Source organism: Girardinichthys multiradiatus, chromosome Y, assembly GCF_021462225.1.
Source record: "Girardinichthys multiradiatus isolate DD_20200921_A chromosome Y, DD_fGirMul_XY1, whole genome shotgun sequence".
Classification (NCBI taxonomy): domain Eukaryota; kingdom Metazoa; phylum Chordata; class Actinopteri; order Cyprinodontiformes; family Goodeidae; genus Girardinichthys; species Girardinichthys multiradiatus.
The window spans coordinates 4,636,849-4,655,661 of NC_061818.1; the positions used below are offsets into that span (position 1 = coordinate 4,636,849).

The 18,813-nt window shown below is 43.0% G+C and overlaps 1 protein-coding gene across 1 annotated transcript in view; it reads left to right on the top strand.

Annotated features, from left to right (window-relative positions):
- LOC124864756 (primary amine oxidase, liver isozyme-like) overlaps positions 1-15,455 on the top strand; it is a 50,761-nt gene extending 35,306 nt beyond the window's left edge. The window contains exons 4-5 of the mRNA XM_047359659.1: positions 13,842-13,974; positions 14,074-15,455. Of these exons, the coding sequence (XP_047215615.1) occupies positions 13,842-13,974; positions 14,074-14,358 (418 nt within the window). The 3' untranslated portion in view covers positions 14,359-15,455. The remainder of the gene's footprint in view (positions 1-13,841; positions 13,975-14,073) is intronic.
- Positions 15,456-18,813: the final 3,358 nt, after the last annotated feature.

Here is an 18,813-nt window from a genome sequence, read left to right on the forward strand (position 1 = left end):
ATAACTTAAATAAATTATGTATAGCTCCACAGTTATAAGGTCTACATGCAAACTCTTGCTACCTGTGTAAAAGTAAGACATTAAAGAATATTTTTCAAGTGGAACAACTATTGTAACTTTTACTAATTTATGTCTAATTTATTTGTGATTAAATAAAGAAAAAATTAAAAGAACATTGCAAAACAATGAAAATCTTTTGGAAATCCTAGTAGAAGCACCAGGTTGTATTCATCAATATCTTAACTATAACTGCAGCAAAAATCTGGTCAAATAAACGTGCCGATTTGCATTGTTGGACTCTTTCTGCATATAACATAGCCTTTGGTCATGAGATTTACCCTGTATATCATCAATATGTACAATTGTGCACATCATAAAATCAATATAATGAAATGAAATTGAACTAAATTGTATCATTTTATCTCCAACTGGAGGAATTTTATCGTGACCGACGACAGTTGACACTGGAATAGTGTCAACTTTGGCTTCCACTGCTATTTATCACTGGCGTTGCCGTCAGAGCTGCATTGCATGCTGGGAGGCGTAGTAGTATTTTGTTTCCTGTCAAATGAACGATGGTCTAACAAGTTATTCAACAACGTTTTAACCCATAATCTATGTATAATAACAGGTTGTTTTTTTTACATTCGGGGAGCAATGTACAAAAAACAGCTAAAAAAAGTCATTAAACAACAGAATGTAATTAATATAAACACTTTTGGAAATTCATTTAATTCATAATATCTTCTTAACGAGCTGTCTTTGCTACATTTTTATATTATATAAAAAGTGCAACTCAATAAATGAGAATGTGTGTATTTCTGAGATTTTGATGATTCTGCCATACATATGTATAAGAAATGTTTGAATATTACATCAGACCAATAAAAAATATTTTTAATACAGATATAATAATAATATTATATTTTAGCCAATACCATCATCAGGAGGGTTACTGATTTTACACTTCACCAGGAGACAGTCAGTGACTCCTTTCACAAGCTGGGGTCATTCATAAAAGGTCATTGGAGAAGAAGCTGGCAGTTCAAGAGGGCCGTATCCAAGTATTTGACATTTGACAACATTTGACATACTTAGCTTTTTTCCCTGTTTTCAATGACTGACATTAAAGTGCCTGTGACATCGAATTTTTCAATGATAAATCCAATTACATTTATGGAAAGGAAACATTGATACAATATTTTAAAAAGTAAATTCATGCCACTAGAATGAACAGTTGTTGAGATATATGGTCATCAATTTCACTAAAAAGGCATTTCCAGACTACTCCTTTGCGATTTTGTTGCGCTCTTTTATGATGTCAGAGGGGAACCCCCGCAAGTAAACTGACTGCTGCTACAATGGCAGCAACACAGACAGCATCGAAGAATCTGATATTTCTTTAGATATATTTCAGTCACTATCACAGAGAGAAGCAAGCAGAGTCAGGAGAAGAAAGTCAGTTGTCATCAGATGGCAGAGCACAAGTCCTGTGGCGTTCGAATGGCCGTCTTATTCGAGCAAAGTCTATTTTTCACCAGAAAACAGAACGAGCACAAGGATTTTAGAAATAACTCACTAAGGAATGACTACATCTTGCTATATTAATAAATACACAGATATATCTATAAATACATGTGTATATATTAGCAGTTGTTTACATTAGTTCAATAAGATCAGTTACTGGGTTATAAACATTAACTGAGGTATTATAAACTGAGCAGTTAAACATGAAATGCTCCAAATTAAGCAACAAACAGCTTCTCTGCACCCAGTGAACTCACCCATTGTTGAACACATGAAGATATCTGGATGTATAAAATGAAAATTTAAGCAGTTTTAACTGGTTTGACTTCCACAGAATGAGTTGTCCTGGACTTGCTACCGCATTTATCAGTAGCTTTTATTGCACGATCTGCGTATGGTACTTGGAGGTCTTCCGGGTTTCGCAGTGGACCAGACTGGACCACTGGTAAATCCAGGGTTACAGTAAATATGTAAATTTATCTTGAGCATGTGTGTGTGTGCATGTGAGTGTGTGCAAGTAAGTCCATGAAGCACTGTCTCAGAGGCCATTGTCCTTGATGGTACGTTGGAATGTTCATCAACCGGCCACAAAGTTCTGAGCAGGTCCACAGATGTCCTCAGGGAAGCGAGGGGGCAGAGGGAGCAGAGCGTCATGTTTACATAACTTCCAGGAGAAGTCAAAGATAGCCAGCCATCAAGGCCGTGCAGGGGAGCCAGATTCAGAAAAAAAACTATTATTTGGGTCAGGCTGACTCTTAATTTTCCGTCAGCCTTGAGAGTCTCACTGGTGCTTCTCAAAGGCGAATCCAAACACCCAAATTCCTGGTCTTTTGCCAGATCCGAGCATGCAACTTCTCCAAGATTTATCCCATTTCACCTCTGAGTCCAGGAACCGCAGCCAGCTTGCGATCTTGTAGGATCACATCCAGTTTGCGTTTCTGCTCCCTTGACATTTCAGTCTGAGTGTTGATAGCTCTGCAGATCCCTTCACATAAGCTAGGCAGCCTTGCAATGGCCAGAACTGCTGCTGACGTTTCCAAATTTCACGATATCCCAGGTAACCTCAAACTCCGAAAAGCAGAAATCCAATTATGTCTGACATCATTCTCAGACACACAATCCTCCTTATCTGCCAGGAGTCCATTGTGTATATAGAGAAGAATGTCCCATCTGGACAAGAGGGCTCTCCCTTACCCTGTCTTCCCATCGTACAAATTTGATCAATTGTGTTGAGAGACCAGCTGACCAGATCCATAATTCACAATTCGGGTAATATGCAAAGAGAGGCTCCGAAAGAAGACAAGACACAGATCAGAAGCAGGGCAGACGGGGAGTGCGGGAGACAGGAGAAAAGAGTCCTCCTCCACCGAGAGCAGTAACAGAAAAATAAGTAATCTAAATAAATACAAAATCAACTAAAATAATATACTTGCTTTTGTTATAACAGAAATAAACTACAATAAACAGACATTTAAACCTAAAAAATCATTAACATAACACTATAATAATGTTCAGGCTCACTATATCAGTTTGACTTTGTTTTCATCATTTGACTGAGCTTTAATGAGACACCTGAAATTGTTCGTCCTTGATAAGCTTTGATAGATCGGCAGAGTGGAAACAGCTGTGACTTTTCTCCCTCTCTCTCTTTCTCTCTTCCCTGGTAACGAAACGTCGTGCAGGTGAACAGCAATGACACCCCTGCTCTAGTCTTTCCCACCTATAGTTGTTTTATTGTGCCTTTTTTGCTCTTTTGGTTGATAAAATCCTGTTGTATTTTGCACCTGGGTGCTAATAAAGCATCAGCACCAGCTCTGTCCTGGGCTGCCCACTTGACTCTATGGAGGTGGTGGGTGAGAGGAGGATATTAGTCAAGCTTACATCCATTATGGACATAACCTCTCACCCACTGCACCATACTGTAGAGAGGCTGAGCAGCTCCTTTAGTGGCTCACCGAAACACCCTCAGGTCAAGAAGGAGTGCTACCATAGGTCCTTTATCCCCACCGCTGTCAGACTGTTCAATTCTATAGTATAATGACTCGTAGAACACCCTCTGCATTTGTAAATACCCGCAATCATTGTCACTTTAGCACAATAACCTCCACTACGTATTGTACATAAGTTATTTAATTCTATTCTATTACTACTATTTGTTTTTGCACATTTACCTCGTTCTTCTTTGATTGCACATTTACTTGACTATCTGCACCCTACTTGTGTGTTACTAAGAGCTTCTGTAACAAGTTAATTTCTCCATTTTGACAAAAAGGCTACCTTATCTTACAAAATAGTATGAAATTACATCAACTGAAATTTCCACACCAGTGACAACACTAAAGTTGTAGAACAAAACCTTTGGGGGTGACCTGGAATATTACATTTACTACAAAGTTATGTTTGGCTTCTGTAGTATTATGTATTGAGCCCACCTTTTCCAGCATGAGTCAAAAATCCAATTTGTAATGTACTACAGCTATTACCTTCTCCATTTTATAAAATGTCCATGGTAACTTCAGTCCAACTGCTCAGAGTTGTCGTCTCCTGTCATTTCCATGTTATTGTCGGCTTGCTTACAACCAAATACATATTTAACAAGTGTTTGTCCTTCTTTGTTCAATCCTGTGGTATACAGCCAAAGAATATAGTCTTTATTCCAAAGGGGAAGGTAGATTAAAAAATGTCCCGTAAAGCTACATGAATGTCTGTCCAATATTGTTTTAAGAAAGGGCAGTACCACAATGTGAAAGAAGCTAGCATTCTGATTTCTGCAGTTTCTCCAACAGGTAGGGGACGCCCCATCATAGCGTGTTTTCTTGCTTTGAGTAATAAAGTACCTCATTATTGTTTTCCACCCAAATTGTTTCGACATTATTGTTTTCCACCCAAATTTTTGGCTCCTTTCCATTGGGCTTTCCAGATTGATGTCCATTCTTCCTCACATCCCTCTTTTTTTTTTATCATAGTGTCTTAATTGTAAGTACTGTAAAACCATGATTCTCTTAGGAATATTTCCTTTTGAGTGTCTAAAAGCTGAGCAATATATCGTTTTTAAACAATATAACCGTTAAACCTCTTGTCTTAAAACGGGAATCATATTTGTTTGGTAGAAAATCTGAGTCAAAAGCATATCATTTGAATATTATAATGTCTTTGTCTAATCTGAATTCTTTCACCACATTTTTCCATACCTTAAGAGTGCATTCTACCCATGGATTCCTAGCTTCATCTATATGTCTCTGAATACAAGTGTCAGCCAGAGCCACTTGTGTTGGAAAGGAAAATGTTTTTTCCTCATTATTTTTCCATTGCACCAGTTTATCACTGCCCTGAGCTGTGTTGCATAATAATAATCTTTCACAGATGGCAAACCCCATCCCCCCTTTTCTTTGGCCAAGTGTAAGGTTTTAAAACTCACTCTGGGTTTCTTTTCTTGTCATATACAGGGATTGGACAATGAAACTGAAACGCCTATCATTTTAGTGTGGGAGGTTTCAAGGCTAAATTGGACCAGCCAGTCTTCATTGATTGCACATTGCACCAGTAAGAGCAGAGTGTGAAGGTTCAATTAGCAGGGTAAGAGCACAGTTTTGCTCAAAATATTGAAATGCACACAACATTATGGGTGACATACCAGAGTTCAAAAGAGGACAAATTGTTGGTGCACGTCTTGCTGGCGCATCTGTGACCAAGACAGCAAGTCTTTGTGATGTATCAAGAGCCACGGTATCCAGGGTAATGTCAGCATACCACCAAGACGGACGAACCACATCCAACAGGATTAACTGTGGACGCAAGAGGAAGCTGTCTGAAAGGGATGTTCTGGTGCTAACCCGGATATTTTCCAAAAAACATAAAATCCCGGCTGCCCAAATCACAGCAGAATTAAATGTGCACCTCAACTCTCCTGTTTCCACCAGAACTGTCCGTTGGGAGCTCCACAGGGTCAACATACACAGCCTGGCTGCTTTAGCCAAACCTTTGGTCACTCATGCCAATGCCAAACGTCGGTTTCAATGGTGCAAGGAGCGCAAATCTTGGGATGTGGACAGTGTGAAACATGTATTGTTCTCTGATGAGTCCACCTTTACTGTTTTCGCCACATCCGAGAGAATTACGGTGTGGAGAAGCCCCACCCAGACTGTTGCATGCCCAGAGTGAGGCATGGGGGTGGCTCAGTGATGGTTTGGGCTGCCATATCATGGCATTCCCTTGGCCCAATACTTGTGCTAGATGGGCGTGTCACTGCCAAGGACTACTGAACCATTCTTGAGGACCATTTGCATCCAATGGTTCAAACATTGTATCCTGAAGGCGGTACCGTGTATCAGGATGACAATGCACCAATACACACAGCAAGACTGGTGAAAGATTGGTTTGATGAACATGAAAGTGACGTTGAACATCTCCCATGGCCTGCACAGTCACCAGATCTAAATATTATTGAGCCACTTTGGGGTGTTTTGGAGGAGCGAGTCAGGAAACGTTTTGCTCCTGTCACGGTTCTGTCACGGTTTACTTGGAATTGGACCCCAGAATGCAGACGAGCAGGCAGCGTGATGGTAAGTGAAAAAAAAAAGGTTTAATAACAAACACTCCCACTCAGCAGGAGGCAGGAACAAAACAAACGGGCAGGCAAGTCAGGCATGGCATGATAAAAAAAAAACAAGACTTGGTTAGAGAACTAGACATGAGAGCTAGACATGAGCATGAGAGTGAAAGATGTTTCCGCGAAGACAAACGGAGCAGGTGTGAATATATCGAGTGAAAACCAGGTGGAGCAAGGGGACAGATTAACTTGGACGGGTGAGCCGAATAAACTTAATTGACAGACAGAACAAAACATGGCTGCGGCAAAAACAGAGACTCTAATAAACAAACTAGAAAAACATGAAGCTAAAGCATACCCAGATCCGAAAACCAAACTTAACAAAACATGAACAAGACGACAAAACTAAAGCATGACCAGGAAAATAACAGAAGCATGATTCAAAATCTAAGAAGAATAATAACAAAAGAACGAGTCAAAACCTTAACTCTGAAAAACATAAGAAGAAACCCGAAACCAAAAATCAAACAACCATACATCATGACAGAACACCCCCTTAAGGGCGGATACCAGACACCCACAACAGTCCAAACAAAAAGAAAACAACTCGACCAGGGCGGGCGGTGGGGGTCTCGGTTGGAGGGCCAGAAACAAAAACAACCCAACCAGGGCGGGCGGTGGGGGCCTTGGTAGGAGGGCCAAAAACAGAGTTCAGGTGGGCGACCAGGAGATCGTCCCGAGCAGGCACAGAGTTCAGGCGGGCGACCAGGAGGTCGTCCCGAGCAGGCAAAGAGTTCAGGCGGGCGACCAGGAGGTCGTCCCGAGCAGGCACAGAGTTCAGGCGAGCGACCAGGAGGCCGTCCCGAGCAGGCACAGAGTTCAGGCGGGCGACCAGGAGGTCGTCCCGAGCAGGCACAGAGTTCAGGCAGGCGACCAGGCCTGCACCAAAGACGTGGAGGCCGACTGAGCAGAGTAGAGGACTTCCCAGACACTCTGTTGAACTCCAGAGGCGTGGAGCCTGGCGAACCCTCAGAGGCTGAAGCAGAGCCTGGCGAACCCTCAGAGGCTGAAGCAGAGCCTGGCAAACCCTCAGATCTGGGTTCAAAAGCCAGAACGAGGACAAAACGTTCCTTAAACTCCTGCAGACTAGGAACAGGAGCTGAGGCGTCGACGGGATTCTCCGTGATGTGAGCAGGAGCTGAGGCGTCGACCAGACCCTCCGTGACGTGAGCAGGAGCTGAGGCGTCGACCGGACCCTCCGTGACGTGTGCAAGAGCTGAGGCGTTGGCGAGACCCTCAGTGACGTGAGCAGGAGCTGAGGCGTCGACCGGACCCTCAGTGACGTGAGCAGGAGCTGAGGCGTCAACCGGACCCTCAGTGACGTGAGCAGGAGCTGAGGCGTCGGCGGGACCCTCAGTGACGTGAGCAGGAGCTGAGGCGTCGGCCGGACCCTCAGTGACGTGAGCAGGGGCTGAGGTGTCACCGAGACCCTCAGTGGCGTGAGCAGAGGCGTTGCCGGGGCACCTGATGACTTGGGCCGGGGCGTCCCTCTTACGACGTCTTCTGCGCCGTGTGGAGGGGGTTGAGGCTGACTTAGGGTCAGGCTGTGGTGTGTCTGGCCTGGAGTCAGGCTGAGGCTGTGGTGTGTCTGGCCTGGAGTCAGGCTGAGGCTGTGGTGTGTCTGGCCTGGAGTCAGGCTGTGGTGTGTCTGGTCTGGAGTCAGGCTGTGGTGTGTCTGGCCTAGAGTCAGGCTGTGGTGTGTCTGGCCTGGAGTCAGGCTGTGGTGTGTCTGGCCTGGAGTCAGGCTGTGGTGTGTCAGGCTGTGGACCTGATGTGGGCTGCTCTGCAGCATCAGCAGCTCCCTTGAGTCCTGGCGTGGGCTGCTCTGCAGCAGCAGCAGCAGCTCCCTGGAGTCCTGGCGTGGGCTGCTCTGCAGCAGCAGCAGCTCCCTGGAGTCCTGGCGTAGGCTGCTCTGCAGCAGCAGCAGCAGCAGCTCCCTGGAGACTTGACGTGGGCTGCTCTGCAGCAGCTTCCTGGAGACTTGACGTGGGCTGCTCTGCGGCAGCTTCCTGGAGACTTGACGTGGGCTGCTCTGCAGCAGCTTCCTGGAGACTTGACGTGGGCTGCTCTGCAGCAGCTTCCTGGAGACTTGACGTGCGCCACTCTGCAGCAGCTTCCTGGAGACTTGACGTGGGCCGCTCTGCAGCAGCTTTCATGTGGCTTGGTGTGGATGAAGGAGGATGGCAGTAAAACAACCTTACTGCCGTTTCATACTCCATCTCTATCTGCCTTATCCTCTCCATCAGCTCAGGAAAGGAATACAGGAGACCAGTCGTCCTGAGGATCTTTATTTGGCTTGCAGTGAACCTCAAGCGCTGCTCCAGCTCGGCAGGTGTGGGTGGAGGTGCAGCAAGCCTGACAGACAGTGCTGTGGCAGACGAAGATGCGGGCTCACTTGCTGCAGCGAGCCTGGCTGACATTGCTGTGGCAGACAAAGATGCGGGCTTACTTGCTGCAGCCCTCACATCAGCTGGCAGGGAAACCACCTCCACGCCAGGCGACCGGCTGGGAATCCCTGCATGACGGTGATTCTTGCGACGGGAGGAAGATGGCGGTTTTGTTGCCGGTACGGAAGCAGGTGGGGAACGTCGGAGCTGAGGCGGAGGGACAGAACAGCCCTCCCGAACTCTCTGGCTCTTGGCCGCCTCACGCTCCATCTGTTCCAGCAGCAGAGGAGACGGCAGAACCTCCAAATCAGTCGGCAGAAGTCTCATTGCCTCCTTCATGTGCTGCTTAACCCAGCGATCCCTGGCGCTCTCCTGCCTACTGTCCGCGAGGTCCATGTTTGGTGGAAACATACTGTCACGGTTTACTTGGAATTGGACCCCAGAATGCAGACGAGCAGGCAGCGTGATGGTAAGTGAAAAAAAAAAGGTTTAATACCACACTCAGCAGGAGGCAGGAACAAAACAAACGGGTAGGCAAGACAGGCATGGCATGATAAAAAAAAAACAAGACTTGGTTAGACAACTAGACATGAGAGCTAGACATGAGCATGAGAGTGAAAGATGTTTCCGCGAAGACAAACAGAGCAGGTGTGAATATATCGAGTGAAAACCAGGTGGAGCAAGGGGACAGATTAACTTGGACAGGTGTTGGAGTTGTTCCCCAGAACTCCTGCGTGCTCGTTTGTTTTGGTAAAGCTATGTCCTGCTATACTTTATAGTAAAAATAAAAACACAAGACTGCACAGTTAAGTTTCTTTGCCTCGCCAGGGAGAAGTGTACCGCTCCAGCTGCATCACCACGAACACTTCTGATCTCCTCCCCAGCTTCAGCAGTTTTTATTCAAAAGCAAGGCGTGTACATGCAAAGAAAAAACATACACTTTATCAGATGTCAGTTCAACTGTCTGTTTCCATATCTTCACTGTTGCCGGGCAAATTATATCTAAGTCAAACACACATAGAGGCCTGTTTAGGCAGGCCACTAAGTTACACAATACATTTTATTTCACACATTATTAAACATAACTTGAGCATAGCAATTCAGACCCTATTAAGTATTTTAAATGTTTCCAACATTACCCCCTTTTGAAGTCTCAATAAGACTTCACCCTAAAATGCCCGCAGATTATATTTTAAGCAACTTTAAATCTTGAGCATGCCTTCCTGCTCCTCATCATCACCGTCTACCTCTAGCAGTGTCATCATGGTGGGATGCTGAGAAGCCTTCCCTTCAATAGTGGAGGTGATACATCTTACCACCAGCGAACGGATACATGGCACACAGCAACACCCACACGTCACCATAATAGCTACAAACACAGCAATAGAAATCAACAAAGACATTATCAAACCCTTCCAGTGTCCAACCATGCCCGTCATCCACTCCTCAAGGGGATTATCGATTCCAGAATGTTCATGCCTGGTTGCGGAGAGGGTCTTAAGTCCCTCTAAAGCCTTTGACACTGAACCATCCGGTGCAGTGTTGTTGGGAATAAAAGTGCAACACATATCTCCAAACGTCGCGCAGACGCCCCCTTTTTCTGCTAACAACATATCTAATGCCATTCGGTTTTGCACAGACATGAGGGAGGTTGGTGCCAATTGTTCAGACAGGCCTTCTATTGCATCCCTTGTTAGGTTAGCTAGACGTAAAACATTGTAATGGATGTCGTTGATGCGGTCAACATTCTTATTTGGGATCACCGGGAAAAAGGCTGCAATTATTGGGATATTTTCAAAACCTGCTGAGACTTGATCTGCGATTTTATATTCATTTGGCACTCCCCGAGGTACTCCTATGGCATCAATGTAAGTGCCATAGGGTAGAAATGTAGTGCGCTCCTTTTCATGACGCGCCTTCTTCTTCTACGTGTTAACACCCTGGTCTTATCATGAGTGGTCGTGGCAGATGTTATATTAGGTCCTATCAGGACCAGTGGTGCCTGTAGCCTAACCATGGCACACAATCCTATGGTCTTTTGTGGGATATTAGTGAGCAGTCTATGGTCTCTGCAATAATAGTAGAGTCCTGACCTTGCCCAACGTCCAATGCCCCCACCTGAAGCGGTCCTATTACACCAATCTAAGGGGATCTGTCCCACATTGATTTTAGGGTTTTGAGCAGTAAAATTAAAACAAGTGTAAGTGCCATTCCCTTTTTGAGGGGTAAATGGTCCTGTTTTGGTGCTATTGGGGATGGGAGGAAAAATGCTGGCTAGTGTGGTACAGTTAGCTGGTGTGTCCTCCTTAGTTAGTTGTATCATACAATTGTAACCCCACGTGTCCCCTCGATATAGAAGGGTGGGATAAGATGTGGTCGGGCCGAGGCACAGGCCACACAATCAGCTTTGCTTTGTTCTTTTGCTGTTTGTGCTATCCACTGAAGCCAAAGGTTATCTTCAGTATATCCTTTTGCCATTTGGATTACCTTTATAGGTTTCAATGTGGAATAATCAAGTTCCATCACCTGGGGTTTATTTTTTGGCCTAACTGTCGGCGGGACGGTAATTGTGTTGTCCTGGTGCACAGACGGTGTTTGAAAATTAATTTTTATTGGTTCCCATGTGTCTGTTCCTGACTGCCATACTGCAAGAGTAAAATACTCTACAGAGGGTTGAGTGCAGTTAACGTGCATGGAGAGCATAAGGGGGTTACGTCCGTTGCCAATGGTTCTACCTAGCGTGCCGCGCTGGATGCTGATATTCGTCAAATTACCGGGTACTCTGCCTTTTTATCAGGAGTCCATCCAGAGCCCGTCCAACTAGTCACCCCGCTCCAAGAGCCACATGGTAGGGGCCTGGGCAAGGAGTACCTCCGTTGTTTACAGTACTTAGACCATCTTTCGTCCATGCATAAATAAATGGCATAACCTTCCCACCCGGTTCCGCCATTACCGCAATTCACTACCAGACAGAGGTCAAAAGAAAAGGTGGTGGTGGCCCCACAAACATACTTGAGCTCTATCCCCTCGTTTTTAGCCATACACCAGTCCGCTTTTCCCTTATTGGTTGCGCATTTGAACATTTGCTCAGTTTGGTGGCTGTCAGAGCATGTCTGGAATGGAAGTTCACAAAACAAACCCAAAATCACTGTAATAATGCAAAAAGATATGACACACAAACATCCCATGACCAACCCTTAGAAGGTTTTGGTCCTACCTTTTGGCTCCCCATGATTATTCCTGGTAATACTTGTGAGTAATATAATCTTTGACACCTGTAAAAAAGAAATTAATAGAGATACAAATGTTTTAGTTCAGTTTTTTTTTAAAAGTATTTTACAAGTGGGAGGGAAAACTCTACCACTTTCAGTGAGAGGGACACTCAATCACTACCGCCTCTTCTCCTGATGTTCTTTCTTCTCTTCAGCTCTCAGGTTAGACTGACCTAGAGCTTTGCGTTCTCACACCTGGGGATTATTCTGCCCCTTCTGTTGTGTGGGAAATTTGATCTTCCTTCCCGGTGTTTTCTCTTAGGTTTTCCTGGACCTCAGCGAGGGATCTCTGTGGAGCTTCTGTTGTCGCACACTGACTCCAGTGGTACCAGGTGTCACCATTACCCTTGAGTCTCACCGCGTGTGAGGTTCATGACATGATCTTGCTAGCCCTGCTCTGTGATATATGAAACTGGCACAACAAAATTGAGGGTGCTTGTGCTGGGCTACCATACACCACAGTAGGATAAACAAAAAAATAACAAGGCATTTAAGATGGTTTTCTCTTAAAAAAGAGATGTGATATAGAAGGTGTAATATACACTGCAGAAAGCATGATATGTACAATAGAAAATATATACTATATAATATGCTGTTAATAGTGCGAGAGGGTATATGTATATAAATATGTACATATGTTACATGGCTATCAGAGGATGTAATAATAAATAACAGTTTCAAAGTGAATAAATTTCAGTTGAAGAAGGAATAAAATTTGAATGTTAGTTACATGTTATAGTTTGAACCAGTTGTAAACATTAATTAAGGCAAATTGAAGTTTGGGTTGGTTATGGTCGGGGGTGCTTAAATAAATAATACAATAAATAAAAAACTATTAGCATGTTCTTTATGAACACAAACCACAGACTTTTACAGCCCTGGGGCTAATTTTGCCCTATCTTTCAATCCTATTGACTTTGGAGCACACAAAAAATGTTTTGCTGGCATTTTGGAAGAGGATTGTTGAATTTTACCAGCTTACAGAATAAAAACCTTTTCTGGGACCATTAAATGAAGCTAGTATATACACCAGCATGCAGCTGGTATTAATTACTAACCATAGGCTGAATCTTTCTTTAAAATTGAGATGTAGCTGCTAATAAGGTACTAACATCCAGACTAACACTGCATAACACATTTAACAGCAACCAGCTACGCTGATGCTAACACCATTCACCATAAGCCATAATTCAGTGAAGTATTCAGTATTGCATGATTAAAATGTGAAACAGGGACAAAACACATTTACTATTTCACTCACCAGCCACAGATTCTGTGTTTCTGTTGAAGCTATCTGGCTCACAGTGGTCCAGATTAGCCGCCTTCTTTTCTTTGGTGGTGGCTGGTCACTGCCCAGAAACAGCTCTGAGTCGGGGTGTAATTCTGTGGACTTTTTATTGATAAAATGAAAGGAGCAAACATAAATTCTCGTTGAAGGGTTTTTGGGTCTTAAAGCCACCAGCCATGCTAGTTTCCAATTCTTCTTCTTCGGCATAGAATTGGGTGGGTAAAGCGCTGGGCATGGACAAGCCTTTCAAATTTGTCGATGCTCAAGGCAAAATGTTTCTAACTCGTTTTTCAGTTTTCTTGAATTGTTGTGGCAGCCAACAACAGCACAAATTAAACCAGAGTATGAATCAGAGTATCTCTTTTCTACTCAGAGCTAGTTAACCCCACTTTCTGAAACGTGGCCCAGGTGGTCGTGTACTGTCCCTCCAATGTGATCAGCTGCTCTGCCGCGGGTAAAGGCAAAGAGGTGTAGCTGGGAGAAGTGTTTTGTTAGTGGTTCCATGACATCACAGGGTTTCCTGCTGTTACTCCTCCTTCCTGGGCTGTACTAAAAGTAGGCTAATTAGGTACATTTAGGGATTCAGAGTTTTTACCATTCTCTTTGTTGGTGTACAGTTCAATTCATGTTTTAATCACATGGCTGGGGCACAACCCTAGAAAAAAACTAAAGGTCACTGAACAGCGTTGAAAGTCTTAGTAAAGTTTATAATGGATTTCAAAACAGATTACTACAGCACGCTTTCTGTCTTTTCCCAGGTATAAGGTTGCCATCACCAAACAGAAGGACTCAGAACAAACCAGCAGCAGTCTTTACAATCAAAATGACATTTGGACTCCAGCTGTTGACTTCAGCAAATATATTGAGGACAACGAAAGCATTGAAGACCAAGTATGTTGTAATATTATTTGATAATAGAATGCAACTACATAAAGAATCTAAATTTTTAAATGTATAACCTGCCTAAAAGACGTTTTATTGTGTATGCAGGACCTTGTTGCCTGGGTGACCACAGGGTTCCTTCATATTCCTCATGCTGAAGACATTCCCAACACTGTAACGGTGGGTAATGGTGGTGGAGTCATACTACGACCACATAACTACTTTGATGAGGACCCATCGATCCATTCTACAGATTCGGTGTATCTCAGCCCTGGTGCTGAAGACAGCTGTGAGAACAACAGGATGGCATGCCTGGCTCATGAGACTTGTAGCGCCACCCTGGAGACCTTTACCTACCATGGCTTCGATGGAGTCATGAAGTTTGAGGACTGAAGGTGATTTAATATATGCTGCTAAGTAATAGCTTCACAGCCATGATAACCTAGGAGATGTCATTGTGCTACGTATTTATAGAGACAATTTGGTGTTCCAAATTGAATTATTTTGGTTCTACAAATCCCTCTGCAATATGTTGTTTTATTTACTTATTTACATGCATATATAACACTTTTTGCTGCAAATATTTTTTTAAATGCTCTAGCGTCCGATTGTTAAAAAACTTTGCAACGGGGACCTATTATGCAAAATTCACTTTTTGATTGTTTTTTTACTTCCATTTGGGTCTCTAAAGCTTCTAGTCCAAACGCAAAAAAAAAAAACATTCAGCCGTTTTTGGGCTATAAATGAATGTTTCATTTTTTCTAGCAAACATGCACTTTCTAAAGCTGTGTAATTGCAATGTCACAATTACACTGGCACCTAGAAATGATACCTGAGTCATGCCCTGACTAGCAACTGAAGCGAAGCTCCTCCCACTTAATTTTCAGTAGAGGATCACATCTCGCCAGCTGGTTTTACCTTTAAAATAGCTACTCTCAAAGGCAGATGTTCTGTTGTTGGCTGCAAAGACCCACGTGTGTCCATGCACATTCTCCCACTGTTGGATAACAGAGATTCGTGGCTTCATTTTATTTTTAAGGGCAATGTTCCAGCCACATTGCCGAAGTACTAGTACTAGTTTGCGCAAATCACTTCACCACAGACTGCTTTGAGGACTTACATCAGAACACGTCAGGATTTGCAGAAAGACTTAGACTGAAGAAAAATTCTGTCCCTACTGTTCGTGGCAAATCTGCAGATGACAGATGTATGGCTGTACTGTTGTCCATCTGCTGGCAGCCATTTTAAAGTGTACAAAGTGCTGTTGGGGGAACTGAGGAGGTGAAATTTCATTATCTGAGAATGATTTTGTGTGAAAAATGTAATTAACATGTTTTTTTATAGCCCATAGACCTATCCCAAATGTTTAAAAGGAAGTATTTGAGGTAACCTTTAAGATGACACAGCTTTTTATTCCAAGCACTGTTTGTATTCTCTGTATTTCTTTTGTAAAAAATGCTTGCATGTTACCATTAAAGACTAAGTTTGGCCATTGCCCATAATTTTTGGAAAGTCAGAAAGAAAAAAAATATTTGTTTTGATGATGCATCAAACCATTTTTAGCATTTTTTCTTCTTCTAGGTATTGGTTCTCCACCCACCCCATAATAACAATTATTCAGTTGTGATTTTAAACAGCCAATGGCATTTTTTTATTTTATGATTAGTGAAGGTATTATATAGAGATAATTCTGGTGCAAAAAGAATCATGCACTTGTATCTGTGGACTGGAACTCAGACACAAATGCTACAGAAGTTTGTGTAATTCTAGATTTTTTCACAAATACAAAACAACAGTTACACCATTTCAGACTCTTAAGAACATATGCAGAAATATAACATATGCAGAAATAATTTTCTTTAAGTCACATCAAAAAATTCTTACAGTCATATTTGTGTTCATTCTGATTAAAAACAAATGGTGCAAAATACATCCAGATACAGTACCTGAGTACGAAAAAAGAACTTGTGTATATTTCTTTGTCACTCAGTACAAACCTGCTATTACACCTTCACAAATTCTTTAGTGCAGGCACAGAGATTCTGCTCTACAACTCATATAACTTTGGCAATTATGCTATGAAGCTAACAAAATGCTCCTTTACAAGCCTGTCTGATTTTGCAACATTGATCTCACAGATATGTGTAGAGAACTGAAGGTACCGTATTTTCCGCACTATAAGGCGCACTTAAAAACCTTTAATTTTTTCAAAAAATGACAGTGCGTCTTGTAATCCGGAGCGCCTTATATATGGTTAATTCAACCAATTAACCATATATAACCAATTATCCATACTGGTTGTACACGGCGCTCTGTCAAAATGTTTCAGTACGACTGGTAAACTACAAAGCCGCACCGCTTGCAGCATTACGGCTACCGTAGTCAGGGGCGTCGCCGAAGTAATAGCGGTAAACACCTGTACTGTGCTTACTCCTAGTCCAACACCACTTGTGTGTGTATAACGTTTGAATGTACTGTTGCAGGAATTGCCTGAACTATATGTGATTAGAAGCTCAGTGTGTGGGGTGTATGTTTCGTGTGTGTGTATGGAAGATGTTGACATTACTCCTCTGGACAGAGGTGGCGCTGTGTGCTGCCGTAGCTGAGAATCAAGAGTGAAGGAGTGACGTCGGTATTATTGTGTGTGTGGGGTGGGTAGAGACGGCGACTGGAGCAGCGGTGTATGAGTCTGTAAGCCCTGTGTTTTTACGTGCTGCAAAGTCATTAAAAAGAACCCCGAATCTCGTCAACAACTCAGTGTTTTGATGCTGTTTCTTCATGCTCAACTCAGCAACGTATGAGTGAGGGAGTTAACCCCGAGGAAACTAGTAACTTCGGCCCTGGAGAAAGCGTCTCCCCTGTGTCATCAGACTACGGTCAGGGGACAGAAACAGGAAAGGTTAACAATACTAACGTTTGATTTAGTGCATCAAACTGTTTCTTTTACGTGTTTACTGAATCAGGGAAAAGTTCCCTTTCACGTTTTAACTAACGTTTGATTTCAACTTCATAGACTCCAATGCATTCCTAACGTGCAGTTGGCTCTATTCAATAGAATTCTATGTAGAGGAGACCTTACCATGAGAGTGAATGGAGTTATCAGAACGCTGGTTTGTAGTGTATTAATAAAGTTTGACTGACTGACTTATCTGACTGTTTTGTTGACATTCTCTTTAGCACAGCTCCATCTAGTGGAGGCATAACGCAACCCCAGTCAAACGTTTTACTGCAGTAGCTTCTATTCTATGCGCCTTATAATCCGGTGCGCCCTATATATGAAAGAAGTTCTAAAATAGGCCATTCATTGAAGGTGCGCCTTATAATCCGGTGCGCCTTATAGTGCGGAAAATACGGTAACTCGTGTGTCCATACAGCAGAGAGCACAGCCTTCTCTGGAGTCAGTATGCATCCACTGAATATATGTATGAAGAGAATTTTGTTTCAAAAGTATTACAAGTGTTGAAGAAACTCTTTAAAGAGGCCTTCTGCGCGTTCGTTTATTCACCATAACCTGGAGGAATTACACACATTTAGAATAAATCACACGGAGACAGCTGTATGTAATTAAAATACCTGGACAAGGGGAAGCTTTCATGTGATCAGGCCACACACCGAGACGACTTCAGAGCTTCTCACTGGGCACATTGCTTTTATTAAAACACACATGAAAATGGGCAGCGCCCTTGATTACAATATTTTCTCACATATAGTCACGTACACATTTTTTCCCGCTTACCATATTTAGACAGTCATTGTTCCAGCACCTGCACTCGTATCTACTGATATAAGCAGGGAGTAAGTCAGTCTCTACTTTTCACATACTCCTTCAGCTCTCAGTATTTTTCTGCTTCATCACACTCAAGGCCAAGTTTGTGCAATAACAATTCTGCAGGCCACAATGTCTTATACTAACACAGGTTATACATTTTATTTCCCACACTGGTTATGAACATAATAATAATGATGCACACACATAATTTATCTCCACACAAGCAAAGAAAGCGTTTCACAAATCGAACTTGATAAAAATACGTGTTTCAAAAATGGAACTTTGAAAAAGCTCTCAATCAAGAAAAGTTTTGAGAATGTGAATGCAAAATTTTTCCCTCCATGTTTGCCATTTTTTTAATTGCATTCTTTTCAAATCCCTTTTTACAGATTACCTTCTCTAAATATCTTCTTTCCACACTTCCAGGGGTGGGATTCCTCTGAAGGGTGGAGTGAGGATGCATTTCTATTTCTAACCACAGCCTGAACTCGGCAAGTCACTCTGTCATTTATCCCTACCTGTTATGAATTTGTAGTGGCTGAAAGTGCTATAAAAAGCGTTTTAGTATATGTGGTGGATAATTCCAAGTACAGAATATAAAATATATTATTTTCCTCTGGAGATTCTTAATATTTTAAGGCAGCCATCACCAAATGGCGGACCTCGGTACAAATCCGGAGCAAGTGATGGTTCTGTCCGGATCCCTGCCCAATCTAATAACTTGACGAAATGGATAATTGTCGTGAAGCATTTTTTCCGATGTTTGCAGTGTTATACAGCTTAAATGCATAGCCAAGCAGAGATGCCGGCAGCGTGTTTTGGGCGTTACTTCTACCCCAGGTATTACGGCAAAAGCGTCACTTAGTTGAACCAATCAAATCTTTTGTTTTTCCTGCCCCAGCAGCGCTGGGAGCGCAGTGAGCGCGCTGGAGCAGAGTGAAAGAGGAAGGGGTAAATTAACCAATGAATAGAATTTACTCAGGTTCAGATAACAGTTTACTATCAACCAGTTCAGCTTATTACAAAAGCTCTGGACTGAAACACACCCTACTCCATACCTTTAACATAAATTTTGTCTG